At 30.7% G+C, this 13,937-nt stretch overlaps 2 protein-coding genes across 2 annotated transcripts; both read left to right on the forward strand.

The window, feature by feature from the left end:
• Positions 1-2,594: 2,594 nt before the first annotated feature.
• LOC123881513 (heavy metal-associated isoprenylated plant protein 9) lies at positions 2,595-7,908 on the forward strand. The gene is made up of 5 exons (XM_045930222.1): positions 2,595-3,109; positions 3,598-3,805; positions 3,914-4,086; positions 4,561-4,651; positions 6,994-7,908. The coding sequence occupies exons 1-5, from the start codon at positions 3,089-3,091 to the stop codon at positions 7,470-7,472; spliced, it is 972 nt and encodes a 323-aa protein (XP_045786178.1). The 5' UTR covers positions 2,595-3,088; the 3' UTR covers positions 7,473-7,908.
• Positions 7,909-11,803: 3,895 nt separating this feature from the next.
• On the forward strand, positions 11,804-13,702 carry LOC123924537. The gene is made up of 2 exons (XM_045977464.1): positions 11,804-12,063; positions 13,369-13,702. The coding sequence occupies exons 1-2, from the start codon at positions 11,937-11,939 to the stop codon at positions 13,656-13,658; spliced, it is 417 nt and encodes a 138-aa protein (XP_045833420.1). The 5' UTR covers positions 11,804-11,936; the 3' UTR covers positions 13,659-13,702.
• Positions 13,703-13,937: the final 235 nt, after the last annotated feature.

The raw sequence follows: 13,937 nt of genomic DNA on the forward strand, positions 1-13,937 counted from the left end.
TAGCTCTCTGTAGGAGTCAGCTAATTCATCATAGGTTAGTTCTTCTTCGCAGGAATCTGTTTCAGATGCACATATTCCAGTTAGAGCTGTAATCTGCTTAGCTGCTTCATTTCCTTCATTGTCTGACAATTCATCATCTGACCAGGAGGCAGTCAGGCTTTTCTTTTGGTTTTTCAAGTATGTGGGACACTCTGCTCGTACATGACCATAGCCTTCACATTCATGGCACTGAATCCCTTTGTTTTGACTAGGCTTGTCATCAATCTTTGGCCTTCTAGGAATTCCTGAACCCTTTCTGGTATCTTGAGTAAAGCCTTTACCATTTGGTTTTGGCCTCCTGTCCATCTTCTTTAGAACTTTATTGAATTGTCTTCCAAGTAGAACAATAGCTTCAGATATGCTCTCAGTGGAGTCTACATCAATATCCATCTCTTCTTCATCAGTATTAGACATAAAAACAATGCTTTTATTCTTCTTTTCTAACCTTTCATTGATTGATGTTTCATAGGTCTGTAGTGAGTGATCTAAGAATCTTCCTTACTAGCTTTTCATCGTCTAGCTTTTCTCCTAGCATGTCAAAGTCATTGGCATATTCCATTACTGTCATATAGAAATCATGAACACTCTCATCTTCCTTCATTGAGAGATTCTCAAATTTTCTGGTTAACATCTGCAGTTTGGAGATTTTTACTTTGGCAGTCCCTTCATAGGTGGTTTTCAAAATATTCCAAGCCTTCTTTGCCTCAGTACACTTTTTGATTAGCTTGAACATATGTTGATCAACTCCATTGAACAGGGCATTCAAGGCTTTAGAATTTCTGAGAGCTGATGTATCCTCTGCAGTAGTCCAGGTTTCTTCTGGTTTTAATTCCTCTGTATCAGCTCCATTAGCATCCTTTATCTTGGGATGATCCCATCCTGTTAGTATGGCTTTCCAAGTCCTACTATCAATTGATTTTAGGAAAGCTATCATACGTGGCTTCCAATTGTCATAGTTGGTACCAGTCAGCAAGGGTGGCCTGCTCACAATTCCTCCGTCCTTGTCCATATTTCCAGAAATATCTTCCCTGGAGCTCACCCAAAACAGAACAGGGTGCCTGCTCTGATACCAATTGAAATTCCTGGCACGTAGTGGACAAGTGCTATAACAGATGTTACAGCAGTTGTCTGTATCTCACAGCAGACAAAACAGAGTGAAACGAACAGAGTAATAAAGTGCAGAATGATAAAGAACACAGTAGGTTTGTTAACCCAGTTCAGTGTAAACACACCTAATCTGGGGGATACCAATCCAGGAAGGAAATCCACTATCAGTAGTATTAATTCAGAGCTAAACTCCCCCGTTTACAACTCCTCACTTAATCACTACCCAATGCAACTTCTACCTAGGAACTCCTAGATATGAGACCCCTCTCACTTCCTCTCAATCACACAACCTGTGATTTAAACTCAGTAACAAACCAATTATGAAGTCACCCTTCAAGACACAAACGATCACAACCCGTACTTAAAAGCTTAAGGTTGAATCTTTAATCGTACCTAACCTCCTTGCTTAAAAGCTTCGGAGTAAGTACACAACTTACAACTTAAACACAGTCCTAAGCTTGCATCAATGTGACACAAGAAAGGCTCACAATTAAAAACACTCGAATAGCTAAAACTCACACTTTGTAAAGTACTCTTTGGAATTCGTGAGTTATACGTTGTTCAAGCCTATGTATTTATAATCTTCAATAATCTTGTTTCTTCAAGATAAATCTTCAGAATTGTTTGATCTAATCTTTATTGACAGCTCGCAAGATTTGTTGGAAAAATAAATCTTCAACAAACTCTTCAATCCCAAAAATATATTTTTGAAAAAAGATTTACTCCAAAAAATATATTTCTTCAATAAAAAGATTTGAAACAAAAATATTGAAATATATTTTTGTAACAAATAAAACAAACCGCCTTCTTAGTATCTTTTCGTAACAAACGCGTTTTGGCTTACTGGATAAGAACTATCATATTTGTAGATCAAATCTTCACTAGATATGCAAACGTAATTATAGCGCATTCTGTTTTCCTGGGGACACATGCTGTACAGGCATTCTGCAGCATTTAGGTACAACAGTTGGCTTATGATGTTTTTGCAAAATTGTAGCCAATCTTCAAAACCCAACATAAATGATTCATGAATGCATTTAGGGTAACATTTAACACATTCAACTACTAAATTAATGCATTTAGGACATATGTGTACTTAAGTTTTCCTATCATCCCTAGGCCGGACTTGTGAGATTGACGTCTGAGGATTTTATTGTAGGACATGAGCCCTCAAAGTTGCTTCAAGTAAAGTGGTCAAACATGAGAGAGTGTGTGCTAACAATCAACATGCCTTTATTATACCATTGCTTTTGACACGTTTGGTTTCCTAAGCAGCAGATGCTGTGAATATTTTGAAAAGAGTTCAAAAAGTCATGCATAACAATGTGGTGTCACCTAAATCTCTAGATGTTGTATTTTAAAGAATTAATTTTGCCATTTAAAAAAAATTAGCGGCACAATTCGTTACTCGTTATGTATATATATATTTAAACAATAGATCTACACCTAGTAGATGTCCAGGTTGTCATATTAAGGCACTACACTGACACATATTGCCATGCATTTCTGACAGAATGACACTTCACCACCTAGTCATGTTTTTATCAAAATTCTATCAGTCGGTGGTTAATGGAACTATGCTAATTTTCTTTTCCAAAAAACCTTTTTTTTCTCTCACTTTTTCCAACTTAGCTTCACTATTAATCTCCTTTTCTCTATAAAGCTGCTATAACCTTACATCACTGCATCATCCCTTCAATCTTCAAACCTTTTAAAAAGATTTCTCAAATAAATTATTAAACTCTGTGGTTCCTTTTGTAGTTAGTGGCATTGCATGTGATCAGGAATCACTTGGCTTAACTTTATAATCTAATAATCATTACCAACCATATATCTTAAACTCCTTTATAATATCACTTATACTTCTCTATTTTCCTGTATAATCCTTCTTCATTTCTTTTCCAAAATTAGAATTCTCTAATTTGATATTTCATACACCAAAATGGGTGAGGAAGCAAAACAGGTAACATAACTTTCTGTTCCCATTTTGCTTTCTGAAATTCTTTTTGATATTTTCCTCATTTAGGTGAGTTATAATAGAGTCTGTATTAATTTGTTTTCGAGGTTTCAGCTCAGTGAAAAGAGTTTGACCTTTTAATCATAGTATTAAAATGTGGTTTGGTCGAAATTGCAGTTAAGATATCGTTGCAGAGTAATAATTTTGCTCCAACTGCAGTTGCAGACCACAATTTAAAACCATACTTACAATTTTAAGGGACAAAATTTGAATTCTCTCGAGCACAATTGTAACATGGTCATTAGGAGGAGATCCTCACCATCTAATTTTTTGTAGTATTTTGAACTGTACAGTACAAAAATGAAATGAGTTGTTGAGATGCCATTGAAAGTAAATTGCACCGGAGAGGATCTCCTCTTGGTTATTAATGAGTCTACATTAGTTTTGTTGTGGTACTTAATTTTATTTTTTGTTATTTTTTTCATTGAGTATAGGAACAAGCAAAGGTTGAGGAAAAACAAGAGGAAAAAAAGGAAGAAAAGGTTGAGGAAAAGCCAGCAGAGGAGGAAAAGAAAGAGGAAAAGTCAGCAGAAGAAGAGAAAAAAGAAGAGCCTAAACCACCATCACCATGTGTACTTTTTGTGGACTTGCATTGTGTAGGATGTGCAAAGAAGATTCAAAGATCTATTATGAAAATGAGAGGTTCATATTTTGTTACATTTTTCTTTTGTCTTTTTATTAGATTTTGTTACCAAATGTCATGCATGCATCATGTGTACTCATTTTTGTCTTGTGTTTATCTTTTAATAGGTGTTGAAGGAGTGGTAATTGATATGGCTAAAAATGAAGTTACCATAAAAGGTATAGTTGAGCCTCAAACTATATGCAATACAATTACCAAGAAAACAAAGAGAAGAGCACTTGTTATATCTCCATTGCCTTCAGCAGAAGGAGAGCCTATTCCAGAAGTTGTTGTTTCTCAGGTATTAATCACAATATTTTTCCTCCCATATATATGAGAAAGGGGGAACTAATTTCCTATAAACAACAATTAGGCCATGTTTCAATAAACAACTAGTTAAGTGCTTATAAGTGCTTATAGCATAAGTGCTTATCTATGAAGCACTGACACAGATACGTGATAGGACACTAATATGCCATCACAAGTAATAATTTGAGAAAATGAATTAAAAATTTGGCAAGGCAATATTGAACATCAAACATGTTTTTAATCAGTAGTGTCAGTGTTATAAAGATGTTAATCATATAAGTACTTATTTATAAGTTAGTTCTCTAATAAAGAATAAAATAAAGTCAAATTGTTTTCGTCGAAACTAACTAGAACTATTGAAAATAAGCTGAAAATAACTTATTGTATATGCTTATGTCAGTCGATAAGTTCAAATAAGCCAATTGTTTGGACCTTAATCAACAATGGAAAATTGTTGGTGTTTCAGGTTAGTGGACCAGAAACAGTGGAACTCAATGTGAACATGCATTGTGAGGCTTGTGCTGAGCAACTCAAGAGAAAGATACTCCAAATGAGAGGTATAATTTGTTTTTTCTTGATTTCAATATGATGCCTATAATTTTTATTTCTCATTGAGAAAATGACAAGTAGATAAAAGGGGATGAAATAGACAGTTACTTTCTTAATGATTAAATTCTCTGAATCCAATTAAAGTTTTTTTGATTGTGACAAATTAACTTCATGAAAAAAATTTACTATTTTTTTAACAAAAGGAATCCAACAAAAGGATGAATCATCACTCCTGAATTTGGTCATGTCCATCTTTTCATGTTTTTTATTCATCATATTGCCAAGTCAGCATCAATTGATGTATGTAGGACTAGGACCCTCTTATTGTGGCATTCTTTTGAACAAATTGGTTGGTGATTGCAATGTTTTAAAAACCGGACCGGAGATCGAACCGTTTAGATCACCGGTTCATGGTTCAATCGGTTCAATCGGTTGAACCGTTATTAAATCGGTTGAACCGTATAATAAATAAATAAATAAATATTTTTTTTTTTTGACTAAAAATAAATATATACTTATTAAGAATATATATGAGTAAAAAAAATTACATTACATCTCAATATATTATTTTTAAAGGCCCAATACTTATTTTTTAGCAAAACTTTAGAAGCCCAATACTCTAGCCCAATATGCTTAATATATATATATATATATATATATATATATATATATATATATATATATATATATATATATATCACTCATAAGTTGAGTAACCCTAATTCTTAATCTCTCTAATCTCACATCAGAAAAGCAGCAGCCACACAATATTATTATTTTCATTCTTTACCTTCTTTAACTTCAATTTCTCAAAATTAAGCAAACCAAGGTTCCTTTTCAAATGCACAGATCTATTTTCATTCTTCTCAAACTCATCTCTACCTCTCCTTCTTTCTTCTTAAATACCAATCTCTTTTTCTACTTTTTCAAATACACAGATCTGTTGTTGTTCTTAAGTTGATAATAGTGTATTAAGGGAAAGAGGATTTAGATATTGTTACAATTGCAAGTTTTGCAAAAATAGAGAATAAAAATAAACTTGTATTTAACTGAGAAAAAAGAAAAGAAGTAAAAGATCTGTGTTTTTTCAAATCAAAATCACAACTATTGCAATTGTAATTGATATGGATACTTCCAACTAAAAATCAACAACACAACCATTTGAAATAATTGCTGCATAATTGTAAATATGTCAAAAAAAAACGGAAAGTAAAAAAAAAAGGTACGTTTTAAATACTGAAAAGAAAAAAAAAATTAGTTTTTTTAATAAAAAATCTGGACCGGTTCTTCCGGTTTTCACCGGTTTTCACCGGTTCAGACCTGTTCGTACCGGTTTTTTAACGGTTTTACGGACTAGCGGTTCTGTGATGTTGACCGGACCGGTATTAGGCCCGGTTCCCGGGCGAACCGGTTGAACCGGCCGGTCCGGTCCGGTTTTTAAAACATTGGGTGATTGTGTAATGTGGGACCTATGGTCCATGTTCCATGCATGAGATTGTGCCTCAAAAAGTGAGGTAAAATAGTAGGGGAGGGGGTGAATATATTTTCATAAAGATGTTCCTATGATGGCCTAATTTTGTGAACAAATAGTGATTAAACAATAAAATTTTAATCTTTTGCACAAATGCAATTCAATAAGAAACATTAGTTTTATGAATCATATCCATGCCATTCACCTAACAAATTTTCTTTATAGACATTATATTAGTCAAGCAGGGTGTCCTTGTTATAACTTACCTAAAAAATTAGTATACTTAAGTCCAATTTTGATCAGGCTGTAGTTTTTTATTTTAATTTAGAAAAATTTTAATCATTCTAGTATATACCAACTTGGATTGCCTAAAGTCGCAATTTCCAAACGATCAGACGACTCTGATGTTAATCTCAATTAATCAACTTTAAAAGCAAACTTGAAATTAGAGTCGACTGATCTTGATCCAATAGCTCCGAAATGTTAACTGCTTGAATGCTTGGAAATTGTTTCTACAAGGAATTTGTATCCATGTATAGAAGTTAGACAAAAGAGCACATGGAAAAATTGAGTAGGAAACATTGATTTCAAACTTCTCAAAAAAGTTTGGTTCATTTTATTTTCTGATCCCTATAATTTTTTGTTGAGATGTATATCTAAACTAGCTTAGTCACATTCATGATATTAAATGCCGTACACTACGAACTCTTGTCAAAATTGTGGTCGATCTCATTACAACGACTTCAAAATTCTTTATATTTTAGTTGCAGACCGCAATTTAAAACCAATGTCATATTCTTTGGAAAACTATAAGAGAAATTTAATCATGCTATATTTATTTGCATTATTTAATGTGAAAACTTGTATTGATTAATGCAGGAGTTCAAACAGCAGTAACAGAGTTTAGCACAGGAAAAGTAACTGTGACAGGAACAATGGATGCAAACAAGCTAGTTGATTATGTCTATAGAAGAACAAAAAAACAAGCAAAAATAGTTCCTCAACCAGAACCTGAACCAGAAAAGAAAGAAGAAGAAAGCAAAGAAGGTGAGAAACCTGCATCAGAAGAAGAAGAAGCAAAACCTGAAGAGAATAAAAAAGAAGAGAAACCAACAGAGGAAACAAAGAAAGAAGAGGGGGGTGAGAATAGTAAAGAAGAAAAGGGAGGTGAAGAAAGTAAAGAAGAAACAAAGAAAGAAGAGGGGGGTGAGAATGGTGGTGCTGTTGTTAATATTGATGAAGAAGGAATGAAGAGAATGATGTATTATTATCAATATCCTCCACTTTATGTGATTGAACGTATTCCACCACCTCAATTATTCAGTGATGAAAATCCTAATGCATGCTCCATTTCATAATTAAACACATCATATGAGAATTTTTTGGAGTTTGGTTGGTGGAATATGGAAAAGAAAAAAAAGTGTATAAATGGAATACTCATGGTGATAATTAATAATTAATAAGTTGATTAATAATATATCGTTATGTCTTTTTTTTATGTATGTACGATATATTATTAGTATATAGTCATACATAGATCAAATGTTGTACAAATGCTTGTGAAATAATGAGTATCCTCTAGTTCTTTTTCATGGATCTAGATTCGCCGCAATAATAATATTATGCAATTTCACAATGTAATCAATATCAGTCATTGATTCAATTTGGTCATTGGACAATTAAAATTGCGCATTTACTAGTTCGATTTTGGCTGATGATGATTTTGATCAGACGGTTGAGATCTATAAGTGTGTCACACAGTTAGTTTAGGGAATCTATTTGCCTTTTTCATTGTTTTTTCTGTTTAGTTAGTTAATTTAATGTTAATGTTAATTAATTTCATAGATTGGTTAGAAGCATGTGATTTTGAAAATGATATATTAGATTAGATGACATGAGATGGCTGACAAAACACATAATTGAAGAGAAAAATCAATATACCTGCCAGTGCCCTTCCAAAAGCCTCACATGTTTTTGGCTATACTCACATTATTACTGACTTCTCTGAATTAAAATTTGAGGTGATAATAAATTATAAAAAAAATATTGCATTTGAAACAATGAATAGGGATGGTGGAAAATGTAACTTATATTATGGCCTATATTTTAGTTATGTTCAAATGCTTGTGATGTATAGTTTTGTTAAAAATTGAAAAGGATGTGGGTTGTATTTTGTCATATGAGCATGTCATACATGCTAATATATAGTACCCTCCCCTGCCCCATTGATAAATGCATATTGAAATTACTCATTTATTTTACATGTAGGTATCTATTGCAGTAACAATTTCCACTCGATTGCAGATTTTATTTGTAAATATCCACGAATACGAGTAACATTGACATTTCCTAATGATGCACAAATATGGGATAATCTCTAACTCAATTCATGATTCACATGAATTGATTCACAATATGGTATGTGTGCAAGTTTTAACTTTAGGCTTTCATAATTCCTTTAGTGTCATGCCATTGAATAAACTCGCAATATATTTGATTTCATTTATCATTTTAGAATCAATCCCTTCTTTCATTCTCTATTATTCAGTGATCCAAATTTGTTATCATTGAGAGTCTTGATCCATCATCATCTTGATGTGGATGAATTAGTCGAGAGATCAATTAAAGTCTATCAACCGTGATTTGTTTTCTTTATTAGCCGATTACATTGGTGGAATTTTGTCTGTCGACTATGAATTTCTCAAGTACTTGTATTAAGAGAGGGGAAAAAGCTAAGAAAACTTTGTAACATAGTTACTTATGACTCAAGTAAACTGCAAATGAAAAATAGACTATTGTTCAACCGAGATCACTCCCTTGTATTTTCTTCGTTGATCACATTTTCTGCTTCCTGGCGCGCACATTGCATATTATAGCAATCGTTTCGCTAGCGTGCACAAAATATCAATTGGGTGGCCTGTTATGCTTTGTATCCTTTGCCTACATCACAACTTCGACGAGCTTAATCAACTACCCCTAAATCACCAATTTTAAGTCAATTTCAGCTTACACTTAAGTTTAATCTGGGTGTCAACAATATGTTTATTATTATGTTAACAACACATGTGTTTCCAATGGTTTATGTATCAAGGTTTGACCTTGGATCAAATGAAACGACAATTGCATGTGCATGGTATTAGCATCGATGGTTAGTACCTAAAGTGTCCATTTTGTATAATAGTAAAATCTTCAAGAAGGCACAATATGATCATGTCCTAATGCAATGTTCCTAAGGTTAATTAATTAATCAATTAGTTGTCCAAATTCCAAACTCTTATCAATTCAATAGTACTTTCTTCTTTGGTAAGGAAAACAACCCACATGGGAGCCAATCTCCAAAACTTTGCCATTCCCAAGATGAAAAAAAAAGGAGAATAACATGTTAGTCACTTTTTATTGACCTTGCTGACACAGCTTTGCAGTCATCCATGTCACACCATGCACATCCAACATATGATATCAATTTTCTTAATCAAAGGCAATTAGATATGACTTAATTTGCTAAAATAGATCTTACTTCTCTATAATTAATTTTTAACTATCTATGAGATCTAATTCAATAGTACTAGTTAATACAAATGTTGTTAGGCTAAACATTTTTACTAAAGTTTAAATTTAGAATCTTGTTGTGTAGTGTGTGAATTTCGGATTGACCACTTTGTCTTTGGACAAAAAAATTTAAATTTTGACTACTATAGCTCTTAATTTGCTAATAATAATAATAATAATAATAATAATAATAATAAGGGTAAATATTGTTATACCCCCTGCAAAATAGGTGAGTTTTGCGTTACCCCCCCTGCAAATTTTTTTTTTGAGATTACCCCCCTGCAATGTCAAGATTCCTTGCGTTACCCCCCTGGCTCAACAAGTGGACATATGACATGGACGAATCTTGACGTGGCATGACACGTGGAAATTAATTTATTTTTTATTTATTTTTAATTGCCAACTCAGTAATTATTTATTTTTTAATTAAAAAAAAATGAAAAAAAACTTTTTTTTTTAGAGAAACTTTTTTTTATTTTCCGTAAAAAAAAATAGTTTTTTTTTTATTTTTCAGTCAAAAAAAAAAAATAAAACCCAACTTTCTATCTTCTTTCTTTCTATTTTCCGTAAAAAAAAATGTTGTTTTTTTTATTATTATTAGTTATTATTATTATTATTGTATTTGCTATTATATATATATATATATATATATATATATATATATATATATATATATATATATATATATATATATATATATATAAAATGTATTATATTTTTTTTTATATAATAACAACTTTTAGTAAAAAAAAAAATAAATAACAAAACTTTCTTTTAAGTATGTTCGTAAAAATATAACAACTTTTAAGTTATTTTTTTTTCATTTTTTTAAGTAAAAAATAAATAATTACTGAGTTGGCATTTATTATATAAAAAAAATATAATACATTATATATATATATATATATATATATATATATATATAATAGCAAATACAATAATAATAATAATAACTAATAATAATAAAAAAAACAACATTTTTTTTTACGGAAAATAGAAAGAAAGAAGATAGAAAGTTGGGTTTTATTTTTTTTTTTTTGACTGAAAAATAAAAAAAAAAACTATTTTTTTTTACGGAAAATAAAAAAAAGTTTCTCTAAAAAAAAAAGTTTTTTTTCATTTTTTTTTAATTAAAAAATAAATAATTACTGAGTTGGCAATTAAAAATAAATAAAAAATAAATTAATTTCCACGTGTCATGCCACGTCAAGATTCGTCCATGTCATATGTCCACTTGTTGAGCCAGGGGGGTAACGCAAGGAATCTTGACATTGCAGGGGGGTAATCTCAAAAAAAAAAATTGCAGGGGGGTAACGCAAAACTCACCTATTTTGCAGGGGGTATAACACTATTTACCCTAATAATAATAATAATAATAATAATAATAATAATGTTTTTTTCTAACACCAAATATATTAATAACCAAGTTTTCGCACAAGACGAACAAAGACCGTTATAAAGGTAACTGCATAACAGGACGCCGTATATATGATTAACAGGGCTTATTCTAATCTACCATAAGTTTTTTCTAGGCTTGACTTAATTTTTTAGTAATTTGATCTTATACATTAGCATATTTAAAAGTTTATTATCTGACTTATTATAGTTTTAGTATATAGAAAGACAGGCTAATATATAAAATAATAAATTGAACAATTTTTTGTGTCAAATAAAAAAAAAACTTGAACAAAGGTTATGTATAATAAGATTTTTAAAGACATCACTAAATAAATTTATATAGAGTGAAGTAGTTTATAAAGAATAATATCATAAATCTCTAATTTAGAGTGATAAACAATATTTAATAAACAAAAGTTACCGTGTATTTTGTTGTCTCGTCTTTGTATGGTGTATTTTATTGTCTCGTCTTTGTGCGGTGTATTTTAATTTGTTGTCCCGTCTTTATGCGTGTATTTTGTTGTTCCGTCTTTATTTCAGGTTATTAGTTCGAATGAATGAATGAATATGATTTATTTTGAGTAAAAAAATAATTATAAAATAATATAGTGATATTTTTTACATACTGTATAGGCTTTTCACAAAGTCTAATACTTTTTTTTGAAAGAAATTATAGCTGACTCTAAAGGCAACATAACATATGATAAAGGAAAAAAGAGAATACTATGAAAGGCTTCTTTTTAAGAGAATCTAATGAATTTTATGAGCCAACCGGTCATGATCCATATCATCAACAAAAACTTTATATAAGACTTGGTGAGACATATTCATTGGTAAGTTAGATGGTTTGAGTTGAAACAAATAAATTTGTCAGAATGGCAAACATGCAAATTGTCCCAGCTTACAAGAATATTGTGGAGGCACAATATGTTGAAATGAGGGTACCCTTGTATTCTTATGGATGTGAGAAGAAAATAAAGAAAACCTTATCCAATCTCAAAGGTAAATTTAACATTCACTTAATTTGCTGATATAGTTTCTAAACAATCAATAATGTTTCTCTTACATGTTTATGTTCTCTAATTATTCCATGTGAAATAACAGAAATGCTTAACAATATTACCAAATTTATAGAGATAGAAAATATCAAATTTGTCCCCAAGACTTAGTTCAACAGAAAAAAATACCGAAATTATTAGGTCAGATACTATAACAGAGGTTCGAACCCCATTTCCTCATTTATATGTGTGAGTTTTATAATGACATTGTCATTTTGTCTATTTACCCAGAAAAACAAAGAAAATATATATCAATATATATATTGTCTCACCAAGTCTATTGTCGGCTATTGTCAGCTCTAAACACAAGTGATTAATGTTAATATATTCTATTAAAACGATAGATTTGATTAATATTCATGTTGGATATATGATGAAACAATTTGCGGACAAATTTTACTTATCTCTCTTATTCAAAAATATATAATTAGTCCTTTGACCCCTTTTCCTGTTATATTAATTTTTATTTTTTGAAAAGACATTAACTTGATGCTAGAAAATGTTGTAAATTATGTTATGGATTGCAAAGTCAAACTCTTGTGTGAACTGAAATATCTGTAGTACTAGGAACTGTACTTCACATTACATATATATTTCAAATTGTTCTCCATGTGCTAAGCAATTTCTAGAGTCAAAAAGAAATTGTGATCATATGTACATTACTACTATTTAATACAGCGTGACATCAAATTTAAGCCTCCAATATTGGGTCCAATTGTCGCATAAATAGTGAAGTTCTCATCTACCCAAAAAAAAAAATAGAGAAGTTTTCTGTCCAAAACTCTCATAAATATTTAGCTCAAATAGTTATTGAATTTTAAAACAAATTATTTGAAAGAATTCGAATTCAATTTTAATAAAAATAACCGTTGACTAAACTTTACTTAATTCGCACTTGAATTCAGGATTACCAAAGTTCATTTTCTCAAAAAACTAGAGGGTTAATATCCAACCAAAAAACTCTCCAAGATCAATCCAAAAGTAAAACTTCTCTTTTAAATATGATTGGATCTTATCCCCAAAAGTTAGCTTAAAGGGTAAGGTTGCTCTCACATATTTATACATTTCACATCTCGAGAACCTAAGCAATGTGAAACTTCAAACAAACTCCTACGACACAACTTCACATTCAACATTCTCTACCTTCTTAATTTTATTAATATTTTTTTAGCTAGTAAATTGGTATTAATTTTGTGGCAACTTATTTGTTTTTTTGATTTTTTTTTGTGCCAACCTATATTGATGGCAGGAATATACTCGGTAAATGTGGATCATTGTCAACAAAAGGTGATTGTATGGGGAATTTGCAACAAATTTGATGTGTTACAAAATGTTAGAAGCAAGAGAAAAGAGGCTTGTTTTTGGAACCAAGAAGACAATGTTGTATTAGACAATTCACAATCACCATCATCATCTTCACCAATTCCATTAGCAAAATTTCCTCACAGAGATTTTAAGCCTTCTTTATCTTTAACTAGGGTTAGGTCTCTAAGTTTGAAGGCATGGAAAAAGGTCTTCACTAGATCATACTCTTTCTAAAATGAAAAATGTGAAAGATGAATTAATAAAAATTATGGTTAAATATTTATTTATTGATTTTGATTGCTACAAAAAAATTATTCAATTCTAGTTTCCACACTTTATAAAAACATGATATATATCTCGTTCTGTTAGTATGTTAAATTGTTAAAAGATGTGAGTTAAAATTGAATAATTTTTTTGTAAAGATTAAACTCAAATTTTCGAGTGTTGTTGGGACTATAAAAATATATTTAACCTTAATAATTATGTGGCTTGTCAAAAATTGTGTGTAAATTT

The sequence above is a fragment of the Trifolium pratense genome, linkage group LG4, assembly GCF_020283565.1.
Source record: "Trifolium pratense cultivar HEN17-A07 linkage group LG4, ARS_RC_1.1, whole genome shotgun sequence".
Classification (NCBI taxonomy): domain Eukaryota; kingdom Viridiplantae; phylum Streptophyta; class Magnoliopsida; order Fabales; family Fabaceae; genus Trifolium; species Trifolium pratense.

Excerpts from the sequence above, each read along its gene's own strand:
- LOC123881513 (XM_045930222.1), top strand. The coding sequence starts at position 3,089 with ATGGGTGAGGAAGCAAAACAG. Across the intron at positions 3,806-3,913 it reads ATCTATTATGAAAATGAGAG|GTGTTGAAGGAGTGGTAATT; the intron begins GTTCATATTTTG and ends ATCTTTTAATAG. Across the intron at positions 4,652-6,993 it reads AAAGATACTCCAAATGAGAG|GAGTTCAAACAGCAGTAACA; the intron begins GTATAATTTGTT and ends TGATTAATGCAG.
- LOC123924537 (XM_045977464.1), top strand. The coding sequence starts at position 11,937 with ATGGCAAACATGCAAATTGTCCCAGCTTACAAGAATATTGTGGAGGCA. Across the intron at positions 12,064-13,368 it reads AACCTTATCCAATCTCAAAG|GAATATACTCGGTAAATGTG; the intron begins GTAAATTTAACA and ends TATTGATGGCAG.